Source organism: Sus scrofa, chromosome 16 (genome assembly GCF_054392235.1).
Source record: "Sus scrofa isolate SSC_HxYL_T2T_F1_AM1 chromosome 16, Sscrofa_HxYL_maternal_Yorkshire_Landrace_v2.0, whole genome shotgun sequence".
Classification (NCBI taxonomy): Eukaryota; Metazoa; Chordata; class Mammalia; order Artiodactyla; family Suidae; genus Sus; species Sus scrofa.
Genome location: NC_139398.1, coordinates 76860871 through 76874993, shown reverse-complemented (window position 1 = coordinate 76874993; position 14123 = coordinate 76860871). Strand labels below are relative to the sequence as shown.

General features: G+C 42.8%; 1 protein-coding gene across 5 annotated transcripts in view; it reads right to left on the bottom strand.

Moving 5' to 3' along the window:
- The window catches only part of EBF1 (EBF transcription factor 1), a 394923-nt gene that overhangs the window by 25793 nt on the left and 355007 nt on the right, over positions 1–14123 (bottom strand). For all 5 annotated transcript variants that reach the window (XM_005672579.4, XM_003359834.5, XM_005672581.4 and 2 more), the window contains exon 11: positions 8907–8995. In XM_005672579.4, the coding sequence (XP_005672636.3) occupies positions 8907–8995 (89 nt within the window). The remainder of the gene's footprint in view (positions 1–8906; positions 8996–14123) is intronic.

The following is a 14123-nucleotide window of genomic DNA, read 5'->3' as shown; positions in this document are numbered from 1 at the left end:
AAGAAACATTACAGCTTGATTCATTTTACCAAAATGTTCTACTTTTCAAGTGTCAGCAGTTAAGTATAAATTGTGAAAGCAGGTATTCCTGAGAAGAGTTATGACAATGGCTTTCCCCCCTCTTTTTGGTCTCCTGGCATTCTCTTCTAAATGGTGTCATGGTAATTGGTGAATGGGAGCCTGGGGTGCTTCCCGCCACAAATACAGGGAAAAACGGTGTCTGCACCCTTGTGAATATGACCTGCTTGGAGGTACAGAGCTGAACTCGGTAACCTCTAGCTGGCTCTTCTTATTCTGATTCATTGTACTGGTTTAAGACCAACGCTCTGGGTTAGGTCCTGCTGAGTGGCCTTGGAAATCGACTTTCTGATCAGGATGAAAGTCTCTGCTTAAAGAGAAGGCTATGGACAGAGGTGCCTTTTTCAGGGGTAGGTTGTAAAGTCAGCACATGAAACAAAAACTGTCTAGAGTCAAAATTACCCTTGAAACTCTTTTAAGTTGCCAGGGCCTGGGCTCTTAGAAACACAAAAGCCAGAAATTAACTGCTTGTGTTTCTCTTTGTCTTTTGGCTGTGGCTTCCCTTTCCTGGAGGGCAAAGGAGAATAAATACAATCTGGTTTGAAAGTAAAAGGACCACTGAGTAAACAAAGGGATTAACTATCTTAGGTATATATCTGTGTATGGGTGTTTGCTGCCTGTGTACACAAATGCATGTGTGTATTTCTATTTTTGGACAAGTACGTGTAGTTCAGCTTGGGTAAGTGGTCTGTGCAGTCCAGAGCTATGCTGGATATTAAGGACATCGTCTAAGGGGGGTAAAAATATAGTTGGGTCAGTTATTATAGGTACCTCCGGATGAACGGGCTCTGTCAATGATGATTCCCAAGGCTTTACAGATGGTACTGGCTGTAACTGCAATTAAAATCCACTGCCTCGAGACTGCCGGAGCTCCATTCTTATTACTCCAGTGCTTAATTGAAGTGTTACTCAAGGCTGAAAATAGTAACCACAGCCCCGGTCAGAGATCTCCTCCAGTCTCTGTTTCTAAGGGCTTCGGTCCTTAAGGGGGAGGAGGGGCGTGGGGTGGTTAGGAGGCAGAAATGAGTTAGCCCCTCGTTCCTCCTGTGACTTCCCCTTGAACCAATGAGTTGTTACATCCGAGGCCCTTCTTCACTAGCCAGGTGTGATCCGAAGAAGGTTAAACGTAGTCAAGAACACAGTGTTAAAAAAGAACTTGAAGGAGGTTCCAGAATTCAGCAGTTGGAGGAACCAGCATCCATCCCTCCCACCATGGCTCTGCAACTAAAGAGACTCATCTCCCAGGTTTGCAGGTGTTTTTAATTCCTGCTGCCATGTCCCCTGGCTCAGCCATTGGGGCACTACTTCCAGTCTCAGCTACCACTTCCCTCTTCCACCCGGCCAAGCTCCAGGGATTTTTAAAGATCAGTTTGCAAAATAGTCTTTTTTCTTAAACTTCCCTTTTCTTAATTCTAGAAGGCAGTGTCCAGGGATACAGGCTCTGGAGTGCAGTAGAGGTGGCTCAGATCCATGCTCTGCCATTCGTTAGCATTGAAACCACATGCCTCCATCTCGTCATCTGTAAAGTAGGGTTAAGACCAGCACCTGGATCAGGAGACCTACGGTGAGTGTTTACTGAGCCATAGGCAGCAATAATATTGATAACTCTCTCACTTATTTCCCGGAGAGCTTTGGCAAATGTTACGCATCGTTAGCATCAGTGGGTATTATGTGTCTCAACTGCTGCTTAGGATGCAATCCTATTTGCAAAACACTGTGACAGATTCTGAACAGACTAATGGCGAGGAAGTTTGGTGAGGTAAATACACCTCCACTGACCAGCTGCGGGAATTGTTCTCTCTGAGCCTCAGTTTACTCAGCTCTAAAATGGGCACGACTCGATTGTGACCAACAGAGGAACCTCCTGTAAAGTCAGTCAAGATAAAAATAGTCTAAAAAGTGAGAACTGTAACTTTTGTGGAGGTCATGGCCTTTTTAATGAAACTAAAATCTCCTACTCCAGAAAAATAATATGTGTGCGCATACTTGTAACACACACACATACATACCCAATTCTATACACAATTTCAGGGGTGCACAGAACTGGGCTAAACTCCCCTGATAAAAGAAACATAAGTGGGAGGGGACACCAAGCCCCGAAATGGAGCATATTATCAAAACAGGGAAGTCGAATTTTCAAGTTTTCTGGCAGATATGGGGGGGAAAGGAACTGCATTCCATACCTTGTGCTCCTGACAAGGGAATGCAGAGACAACATGATTTTTGGAATCAAACTCAGGCATGCCTTCCCTGAGAGCTGAATATATTGTATGATTTGCTTTGGTTGTTGTAATTTTTTGTTTGAGTCATTTTGGTTGCTGAATATAATGTTAACAGAGCATCCTGAAATTTAAAAAAAGATAAATAAACAAATAGGACAAGAGCACGGCCAGTGTCAGAGCATGGAAGATAAAAGACGTGGAGTTTTTCTGTATCCTTTTCTGAAACCCTTAGTCATCCCCTTTTCTGCTAACAGGCAACGTGGTTATGCAAAGATTTCTTATTTGTGTTTTCACTGATGCAACTGCAGGTTTTGAATTACAGATAGTCTTTGCATAAAGACTAAAACAATAAAAGCATAATTAGAATACATGGTATACAGCCGACTCCAGTTTTATTTTGCCCCAGCTCTGTATTCATGATAAATCGCTAAACACGAACGCTCTTTAGGGAGGGTGATTTTGGGTCTCATCTCTCCATTGAGCAAAAACAGTGCCTATGACTGGAGTGTGAATTTCAATTCTGCAAGTGTACAGTGGAACTGAATAATATTTGGCACAATGCGGTGCACAACCGAGCCACTAAATGGCTGATTTACTAAATTATTATTAGATGAGCCCTTGCTGTTCCAAATGAAAGTGCAGTCACTGTCTTCCTTCATGGTGTGTTCAAATTGTTCTGTGTTTAAATATTCAGCATGAGGCTAATGTGAACTGATGAACTGAGACTATAAACATTCACTTTCAATACAGAGAGAGCGACAGAGATGAAACATATCATGTGGCCTGCGGAGGTGAAAATGGTTTATATTTAAGGATGTTGCTGCCTACTTCCATTACTTTAAGGCACTCTTAATTAGCATGGTGTTGGAAATGACTAATTCCCATGTACAGGAAGAGCAGGCTCACACGGAGGCCGAGATTTTTTCACACACCAGTGAAGGAGAAGCTACCATGAGGATACGCGGTCTGTGTGGTGCAGCACCTTTGAGTTTTATTCATGGCGGAAGAGTCACGTGTTTGCTGGGAAAACTATAGTTTCTGACATTCAGTGTGTCTTTTTCTTGATGCACCCAAAGGGTCTGCAATCCATCCTCACTACCATCTATGCCTCTGCAACCCACCTCCCTCGCCATCTACCGCCTCCTTCACCATGCACTTCTACGCCGCCTACTCCGAGGCCACCCTATCACCTCCGTCTCCATCTCAGCGGCTTCTTTACTGACACCTGCTGGAATGAAGAATAACCCTTTGCTCCTTGGACAAAGATAACCCCTCCTGCTTCCTCCCCTTTGAGGGCAGTTATAGGCAAGCACTTAAAATACTGTGATCACTTACAGTAGATTAGAATTTTTTATTGGTGCCGTGTTGCCATAACAACACGAAGACAGCAGATGACTTAAGCTAAGCTTGCAAAGCAAAAGGCTGCTCATCTGGCAGTTAAAATGAATACAGTTCATTTCACAAGTTTCCCATATGGACTCTTAGTGTATGGTAATGAGGAGACCATATGGTGAGAGAAAATGCACTGAGAACAATTGGGTTCCACTGGCTGAGTGGGAAGTGGGGAAAGAAAACCCGGGTGAGAGATTCTGGTGTGTGTGTGTGCTCTCTGGGTTCAAGGTTTGGTTGAGGTTTGTTTGGGTTCTGGGTTTGGGGTGGTTGTTTTCCACAGGGGTTTCGCGTTGCTTAATCTGTTCCTTAATATGTCGGCTGTGTGAAATGACAAACATCTTGCAAATTTTGCAATATCATTCATCACAAACTGTCAGCAGTGTTTGCAAATCTGACTTGCAAGATCTTTTAAATGTGTTGTTCTTAAAAGGCAACAGTACTAAGTTTTTAGACAAAGTGCAGGAAAATTTAAGCACTTGTGACAAGCAGAAACATTAACAGTAATCATTTTTAAAACACTTGCATCTTTTGCCTGCATGTTTAGCTGTAAATAATGCTAGAATGTATAAAAGCTTTAAAGTAAAAATGTAATAAATACTTTTTATTATGTTTCATAAAGGGTAGAAAATGCAGCGAGCCATGTGTATGTGTTATCTATACTCGCAGATATAAGGGGATGAAGAGTCCCCACTCTCCTTACTCTTCACCAGATTGGAAACCGGTGAGGACAGCTTGAAAAAGGCTCTAAAGTCAATTCTGTACTATACATGCTTCATAAAAGATGAATATAAATGCATTAGTTAGACACGGTGAGCTAAATTAGAAGGTCAGGCAGGGCTGGGAGGGCTGAAAAATCACACAACCAATGAGTGTAATTACTCTTTTTTAAGTCTATTAAGTGGTGTTGTTCTATCAAGGCTCAGGGGTATAGGACATGAAGAACAAGATAAAGTAATGTGTATTTATTACTCCCACTGGATCAATTTACCAGATATTTTCAGCTCCATAAAGCAAAATACACAAATGCTGCCTTTGTTACTTTTCTCAAACTGCTTTATTTTCTCTGCAAGAGGGATGGGCTCTTGGAGAAAAAAAAAAGCACGTGTGCCCTGCGGAGGCCCCCATGCCAACCCCTCTCGGAGGGGAAAGGAGAGGAAGCTGATGAGAGTCCACGTAGGATGGGGCTCAGGTGAGGCAAAGGGACAGGAGAGAGAGGCTGGTCATTTCAAGGCAGAATTATTCAGGTTTCCAGACCTGGGAGAGCAAATGGGAACTTGATGCCCTGAGGCTGAGGACATGGCTGTGGATCTCAGCTTTCCCGTTTGCTTGCTGTGAAGTGGGAGCATGCCTGCCACCTGGGAACTCTGGGAACTCTGACCTTGGAAATGGGGAGGGGCCACCTTGCAAGGCATAGCAGCCCCCCTTCACTGAAGCCTCGCTGTGTGCCAGAGAGACCTCTCGGCATAAATTATCTGATTATCACCCATCAGCCACGCAGTGGAACAGCTGGTGACAAAGGAGAAAGCTGAATCTGGGAAAAGGAGGCAGTGCCCTGAGCAGTGCCTCTGGTTTTCAAAGTCCACGTCCACCTGACCCTAGAGCCCATTCTCATCAGCCTCTCTGCTCTGAGGCCATGCCAGGTACCCAGTAGGCATGCTCCCTGGGACTCACCACTAACCCGAGGACACCAGCCAAGCCCATTGCCTTTGCATTAATGCTCACTAGCCACTCAGGAAGACAACTAACAAATGGAAAGGGGACAGAGACACCTCTGGCCTTCGAAGCAGAGACCACTCCTTGCTCAGTGTTTTTGGAAAGGCCTCTCAGCATCTCCAAGTTTCTGACTGGCCATAGTCCCCATGCCTCTCACCTCTATGTTCTAAGAAAAGTCAACCTTCCTCCCCAAGCTGGTCACACGTTCCTCTCCCTCCTTCCAGGATCAAGAAAGAAAAGACAAGTCTGTACGACACAGAATAGAACACTGCCACTTAAAACCCTTTGCCTGACCTTCTCCACGTGCTCATGGAAAAGGAAACCAAAACACATCTGGGGTTAGCATAATTACAGTAGTTTACATTTGTGTGTACAGCCACTATCACTGATGGTGACTTTTCAGGGACAAATCCTTTACAAAGAAGGATTCGGCTCGCTCCCATTTTCTCATTTGGCAAATGGGAATGAAGTCTGCTTTCTTGACTTCTCTCACAAGTGGGGTGCCAATGAAACAAAGCACGGACAAGTTCTTTGAAAATGCACAAGCCAGTATACAAAGACATATTATTATGGAAAGCTGTCTGCTCCGTCTTTGGAGCAGTTTCATTTGACGGGATATGTGGGTGGTTGTATGAATCTAGCTTTGTCTATTCACAAACACATGGGTTTAATAAAGTGGAGTTTGTTTTTTAAGGTGTGTGGTCCACGGCTCACTGAAACACTCCTGTTTGACAAACACTGACCATGCTTCTAAGAAAGGCGGGGCCCGTTTTCATCCCCCGAACAATGGACAGCAGGAGTATAAATCTCCCAAGTGCACAGGAATACCCCGTGCTGGCTCCATCCGCCACTTCCTGACCCTGCTCTTGACCTCTCACTCCACCTTCACATTCAGAGCCAAGAGGACACCACTCTGATGTGAGTCACACAGAGAGCTTCCTGGCGTGGGCTCTGGCCAAAGTCCCTGCACGGTCAAGTGGCTGGATGCAAGTGGGGGGAGTGTTTCCTTAACACACCGGCCCATTGTGCCCTTGATTATTCTTCCCCAGCCCAGGAAAATTTCACCATCAGGCCACCGGGGACGAGGGGACACGTGCCTATGCTATTTGTTCTGGCATTTCCGAACGTGATGGGCAACTGTGAAAATGTTTTTGAAAGTCAGTATGCAAGGCTCAACCACGTATTCCTGTTTCTCTCTTTTCTGTAGGAATAAGGAAAGTACCGCTTGGTTGCTTTAGACCTCCTCAACCATTAAACCAAATTTGTCTCTTATTTTTCAATAAATATTTATACAGCGGCAATTGTGGGCCAGAAACTATGCCGAGGCACCCACGGGATTCCTTCTTTTTATCCTTGTGTGATCCCAGTGAAGTCAGCATGATTATTTCACCCCACTGGATCGAGGAAGAAACCGAGGTACGGAAGATAAACCTTCCACTCCGCTGCTGACCAGGAGTAGGAACTCCTGCCTGCAGAGCTTGGTGAGGCAAGCACTCGGAAGCCAAGGTCCCACACTCACTCAATCGGTCAACAGTCCCAGCTACCTTTTCGTGAGTGCTAACTAAGTGATTAAAACAACCCACGGAGTAGGAAACATTACCGTGTCCATTTGACAGAGGAGGAAGTGAAGGCACAGAGAGGTCAAGCATTTTGAGCCGGACTGCAGAGCTGCTTGGTGCTGTGGCTCTGAATTCCCCTCCCCCAGTCTGACTCGCCAGCCCCCTCTGTGGACTCTAGAGACAGCAAATGCCCAAGGAAAGGGTGAAAGTGGCCCCCAAATGGAAACAGTGGAGACAATCTGGCAATGTACTGGTGGCTACTTTCTAGGCATGGACCACTGGCTGGACACACATTATTTACAACTTTGTGCTATAAAAGTGCTGATTATCATCCCATAGGAAATGCATGGGAGCTGGGTGCTTGCCAAAGGAACCTAAAGGTAATTCTCTCCATGGCCCATCTATGCTGTGGAAGGAGAGGGTCATTTACTACTAAGAGTAAGTCAGGGTGAAAGGTAAGGGCGTGGAAGATGCAGGCCCCTTTCAAAGACAAGGATGTGAACAGACCAAGACATCATTGATGTCTTCCTTGGGTAAAATGCTCTCAAGAAGGTTTTCCAAGGTGAGCAGTGCTCAGTGGGAGTAAGGCTGTTACGGGAATGCACGGTTGAGACTGAAAGCTACGTGGTTCTTCCCCTGGAGTCTAGGAGAGGACAGATTTTGCTGGTTGCAGTTCTCTCTCTCTCTCTGGTCAAGTAGCACCCCTCCACCAACCCCCCAGCCCCTCACGTCTGGGCCTCAGTTTTGGGGGGCAGCCTTCTCCTGGACAAGGCCTATTCTGACAGGTGGCTCTGCCCCCCAGGGCCACCGGCCCACAGCTAACATTGGTGATGGTGAACTGATCCCCCAAAGAGTCGCTGATCTGGGAAGGATGCCAACTTCATTTTTAGATGTGTTTTATAAGGAGAAACAGACCTGGAAAAGACCTATCTCCAGGCATACTGTGGCATGGAGAGGCCCTCTCATTTACTTAGTTTATACTAGTTTGCACTTGTGTAGTGAATGAAATTTCCTTTTCCTGTCAGTAAACAGGGAATGGTGGCTCGACTAATTCTGTTCTTCGAACTTTAGCATTTAATTGTTCTCTCCTCTGAGTCTTCCTAGGATGTTGGTTGTTGCACTTCTGTCAAATAATATTATTTGGTCCTTTTTTGTTAAATAATATTGTTATGTGTGGCACTGTGAATGGCTGTCCCTCCCACATAGAGCCTTGGGTACAGAGATGGGAATATTTGCAACATCGACAACAGGTACAGAATAGAAACCAATAAATGTGAATTTCCTTTTTGCTGCATTGGCAATCAATGAGGTATTGCTGCATGACATATGTTTCTCAGTCTTGCATTTGTGTCTAATTTCTCCCAATTGTGCCTCCCTTTCTTATTACATGAGATGCCTCCAGAGGTGAAAAGGCTCATGTCTTAGCTGCCCTCTGCCAATGTGTATGCCAAGATCTGTCAACATGTTTTCTTTTGAGCTCTAGCTGCTCTCCCCTCACTAAGAATAAGTAAAGATCCTCTGAGGGTAGAAAATCAATGTTCTTTTTCCCTCTTGAGAATTGACATGATGTAATGATTAATAACCTGGACTTGGGCTGTATGGTTCAAATCTCACCTTAGCAGTTTACATGCTGTGTGACCTTGGGCAAATGATTTAACCTCTCTTGGGTTATTTTTTTCTCTAAACTAGAGGTAGTAATAGTACCAACCTCAGAAGGGTTTTGAGAGGAAGAAGTGACATCCATAAAAATAAGTACAACCTTACCTGGCATGTAAGTGCTTGCTGATTTCATCCTTGCTTACCTTCAAATACCAAACACACAAAGCATAAAAACTACTGGGTCTCTTATCTATGAACTAATTTCTACCAATGGCCAAGTTTTCTGCCAGTCACCCAAGCCCACATTTCCAGAGACTATAACCCAAAGAGGAAGTATCCTGACCTTTGGCAAACGCTCAGGGTCACCAGGGTGCCGGGGAATAACCTTCTGTAACCTCTGGAAGCCATAATCGATGGTGGGTTCATTGAGGGCTGCAATGAAGAAGTCACACAATTAGAACAATGTTCAAGAAATACAACAGTACATGATTTGCAACACCGACGGTTTAGAAATAACTGGGAAGTCCCAAATTTAAGTGATACTTGTCAAGTGGCTCATAAAACGGCTGGACGAATGATCCCTTTTGGTGAATGTTTCCACCATTGCTTCTGCTGTTGACCACGGTAGGGAAGGACTCACAAGAACATGAGCAGCAGGTCTCAAACCCTGCTCTTCTGACCGAGTGCTCGATTCCTTACATTGTTGAAAATAGAAAGTAAAATGGAACTTGATGTGACGTTTTAGTATTCCCTTTAGGATTCAGAAGCTTGGGTCAGAACACAGCAGGGCTTGTCCAAGGGTACCCACAGTTGTAAATCACAGAATTCAAAGTATTTGATTAGCTACAAAATCTCCAATAGGCCTCAGCTGATACACTATGTCAATGCCATCTGTGGCAATTAAGCCTGCGAGAGTGCAGAGAGAGGCAGGGGAGATCAGATCTTCCCAGTGTGGAAAGCCTATCCTGCCCTCAATGGAGTCCAAAAAGAGACAGGTATGGAGAATAAAATTCCCTTGGTCCAACACCCTCACGTCTAAGGCAACAGACTTCTTCACCAACATCCATATTATTTCAGGAAAAGTGCTAACCTCTATGGAGCACTAGCTTAGAACAGCTGGGTCTCAGGGAAGAAATCCTTTTGTTTTCTGCTTTTTAGGGCTGCACCTGCGGCATATGGAAGTTCGCAGACGAGAGGTTGAATCATGAGCTACAGCTGCTGGCCTACACCACAGCCACAGCAACTCAGGATCCCAGCTCTAATCTGTGACCTATACCACAGCCATAGCACCAGATCCAAGCCTCATCTGCAACCTACACCACAGCTCACGGCAATGCCAGATCCTTAACCCACTGAGCGAGGCCAGAGATCAAACCCGCATTCTCATGGGTACTATTCAGGTTCATGACCACTGAGCCACAGTGAGAACTCCTCCAGGAAAAAAATCTAAGACTAAAAGAAGAGCAAACCTGTCATAATATTTGGAGAGAGTGGGCCTTCTTGTCCTCATACTGACTACACCTTCTTCAAAGCATCCTTAAATTCAACTCGATTCCAAGTGGACTCTGGTTGATTATTTCTGAAATTCCTCCCCAGAATATGAAGTATCTTTAGGCTTCCCCACCTGACCAAGGAAACATGGCGATTCCATCCTCTACCTACTCCTGCCTATCTTCTGAGTAATAAGGGGGTGGGTTTCTTTCTTTTCTTTTTTAGTGTAACCAAAGAATTCAACTACATATTTTCTCCCATGCTGAACAAAAAGACAGTCTTTGTAGTTCTGACATTTAGCTATACATTTAGAAAACAAGTTGCCACATGCGTTACTTAAAATGCATTTCCATTAACCTAAATTTTAAAAGATTCATACTACCGCTAACTTTAAAAAACTGTATTAAATTCAAATAGGTCCCAAGGCTAATGGAAGCAATTTGTATACCAACCCAAACTGACTGGCCCACTTTTCCAAATACAGGTATGATAATCTTGTGGTTTTAAAAGGACATTTAAATTGAAAGACTGTGAATTTAGTACATAATTATACCAATAGAACCCTTTAACTTGTCAACTTGTAAATCTAAAAGGCTATCAATCATTTCTAAAGAGGAAATAAACCTTAAAATTCCTTGATTGACAGTGCTTACTTTTCATGTAAGAAAAAAAAAGAGGTAAAAAAAAAAAAAGAAAGGCTGCATAAAGTGGCCAGAAATCCATTTACAAAAGTACATTGTTTTACATAGGTGAGTAAAAAGCCAATAATTACACCTCCAAAAGACATATAAATCAGAATAAGTACTTTTTCCTCACTTGTATATTTTAAGTTGGAGTGAACTTCAGGTAACTTTTTATTAAAAAGATTTTTTTTTACCCCAAATGCAATGCTTGTTGAAGTTGTTAACAGAGTAGCATTTTCATTTAAGATAATGTAATCATTTTTGCATATACAAGATTTAGCTATCTCTCCCAGCTTCTCCCCTTCCAAACAGTAAACTCTCAACCTGTCTCTTGTGGAAATTAACTAAAATTATACCCAGGTGTACCAAATCTCTCTATACGAGTCTATGAGTTAAAGCACAATATTTATTATTCCTCCCATTTCATGAATTACTTTTTAAACCCTTGAGAAGAATTCTTTTTTCAAATCAGACTTGGAGAGAAAAAGCCATTGAATTCTTTATGCAGAGAAGCTGTTACTCGTAAAAGCCACGGTATTTAATCAAGAAATGTATGAGAGCAACAGCAATGAGCACCCAGGCTTAAGTTGTATATCACATCCATCTCCCACGCATAATCCTAATTGCCACCAAAGATGTTTAACCATAAAAATAGCTTTAGACAATTAAACGTATCATTTTAATACCTGAACATATAATTCAGCATCCTGAAATTTCTAATTCTTGATTTTATTTTTCAGTGCAAGCCACCCATAAAACTTGAATTGTTGACCCACCCCTTCAGTTGTTTGCACGATGAATTGATTCCTACTATGTCAAGAAACCACTGGCAGTTGTTACTTGAATGACTGTCTGATGTACTGGGGGAAGGATATGTTTCTCTGACCATAGGAACAACTCACAGCAGAAGGACTGACATTTAATATCTGCAATTAAAAGACCTGATTCGAATATCATATGGAACTAATAGCTTAAGAGCTGAGGAGAAGTCATTCTGCTGCCACAAGGAGTAATTGAATTAGATATATTAAACCCATTATTGAAAGAAAAATAAGCATCTAGTCTATGGAAGTATGCTATGTGAGAGGAAATATTTCAGATAGAGGGACAAAGACTCTTATGCATTGAGTACTACACTGGAGGTGCGGTAAACAAAGATAACAGTAAAGATATGCACGACAAAGAACTTTAAGTTCAAGGGTGCCTGATGATTTCTCTGATTATACTGACTAGAGAAAAAAAATTAAACCCCTCATGAGTGAGAGGAGCCATCTGATAAAGATTGCCTTTAAAAAAAAATGAAAGCAGATTAAATATGGCACACCCGATGGAATATGATACAGTCCTCAAAAGTGATGCTTTTGGGGGGGATAAAAGGATGAAAATATTTATTGGCATAAAATATAGTCCTATGTCAAGAAGCAGATTACAAGAGCATATGTGCCATGTGGTGACTTTCTTTTGTAAATGACCGGACACAGAGAAGAAAGGTTTCTGTGTATAAACTGCCTAACAGTAGTTCTTTCTAAGAGGTGAGTCTTAAAGTGCTTTTCTTCCATCTCTTTGTGTTGTGCATTGTCTGCATGTTCCACAATGAACATATATTACTTTTATAATCAGAGAAAAAGGTTAAAAACATGAGATTGTTCCCAAGATGGAATCTGACCTGCTTGTATAAAGTAATGACATAAGAAACTATGCCTTAAAAGGGGTCTGTATACCCTTTAATAACCTTGCCTAGGTTATTACAGACCATAAGAAAAATAAGTAGTATACTTTTCGCCAGTTGTATAAATATGTGACTATTCATAAACTCTCTGAAAACCAACAGAGAGGGTAACGGGGAGGAATCATAAAGAATGGTATATTTATTTTCATCAGTGGGGGTAGTCGTACCTCAGGGACATGCAGCCACTCTCTGAGAGTGTAATATAAAGTTAATCCTTCAACAAAGTGACCTCATTGTATTCCAGCACAGGACTCAGGGGCACCAGAAGAAATGGGACTAATCAATGTTTTCCCCTAAAACTTGGGACAATTCCGAGAATCCAGTAAAGAAAGAAAAATATTTAATTGGGCATCATTAACCACAAATAACGTCTGAGCATCTTCGGTTGTAAAAAGGAAAAAAACAGATGAGGCTGTACACTGCAAGAGGAATGCAATGCTGAGAGCCCCTTATGTCACCCCACTTCCAAACACCTAGTCCACCCTCTCTGAATAGGCTGTGAGAGGGTGTTATCCTAAACCAGTCAGGGATGTTAACCGAACAAGACAAGCTCAGAGGTTTAGAAAACTCCCTAACCCCAAAGAAGAAAAGACTCAATTTTTATATCAGCATAATAAAATGGGTCCAGTGAGGGCATTTGAAAAATTCCGCAAGAGAGTCAACTGTCCATTGATTCAGTAATCATTTCTAGTGCCTCCCATATGTTCGCATGGCATGTGTGGGAATGAAATGTTTTATGTCACAGAACCAGAAGCCCTTACAAAGAAACTTTCTGAGAGGCGTATATCATCTAACACCAGAAACAGATGAATGATGATGTCTGTGGATCTGAACCCAGCTCCAGCTCTCAGGGCCAGACTCCCTTCCTGCTCAGCAGTCCATTCTCTTGTCTTCCTGAAGGTTAGACGGTGGGTCACCACCTCTGCTCCTCTTTCTGACACTAAGATCACACTACATGTTGCAGGGCCACATGGATTTAAAGAGTCATGAGGCTACTGGGAGGGCACTGACTTTTGAATGCAAGATGTCTTCCACTGTCCTTTCCAAACTTGAAGATAGATACATCTTAGCAGAGGAGGATCTCATGCAACTATGTCCATACGCTACATACAGCAAGTCAGAAACTTTCCCGCGATGCACAGAAAGCAAGACTAAATGCTTCTAACACAGGATTGCAAGCTTGCAGGACAGATGTTATCAGCTGAGATTTCAGAAGGGTGCTCTCACTCACAGCTCTGATAGATACTGTGGGGATACACGCATGCGACTGCTTCAGCTGCATTGGAGTCATTACTTTGCAAAAAGGAAAAGTTAAATAAATAGTTTTTTTTTTAAAAAAAATCAAACCATTTCATCTGGTCTTGTGTAGGGTCTGCTTATAAATGGCTTTCGGTTCTTTTGCAATTTCACAATCTCAGGCTCCCCTAAAGGAAACCAGTAACTTTCCATACAGAACCAGTCTATGTAGAGTGGGCTTCAACCAAGGTCCCAGTCAAGACAGAAGAGTTCTGGTTATACACAGCTATTAACAGCCTGCAAGTGCTCATGCATCCTGAAATTCTGTAAGCAAATAAAACGGAGAGTAATACAACTAGGTTTTATGTATACCAGTAATGACAAGATTACAAAAATTCATTCAAAACCATCTGGTAACCAG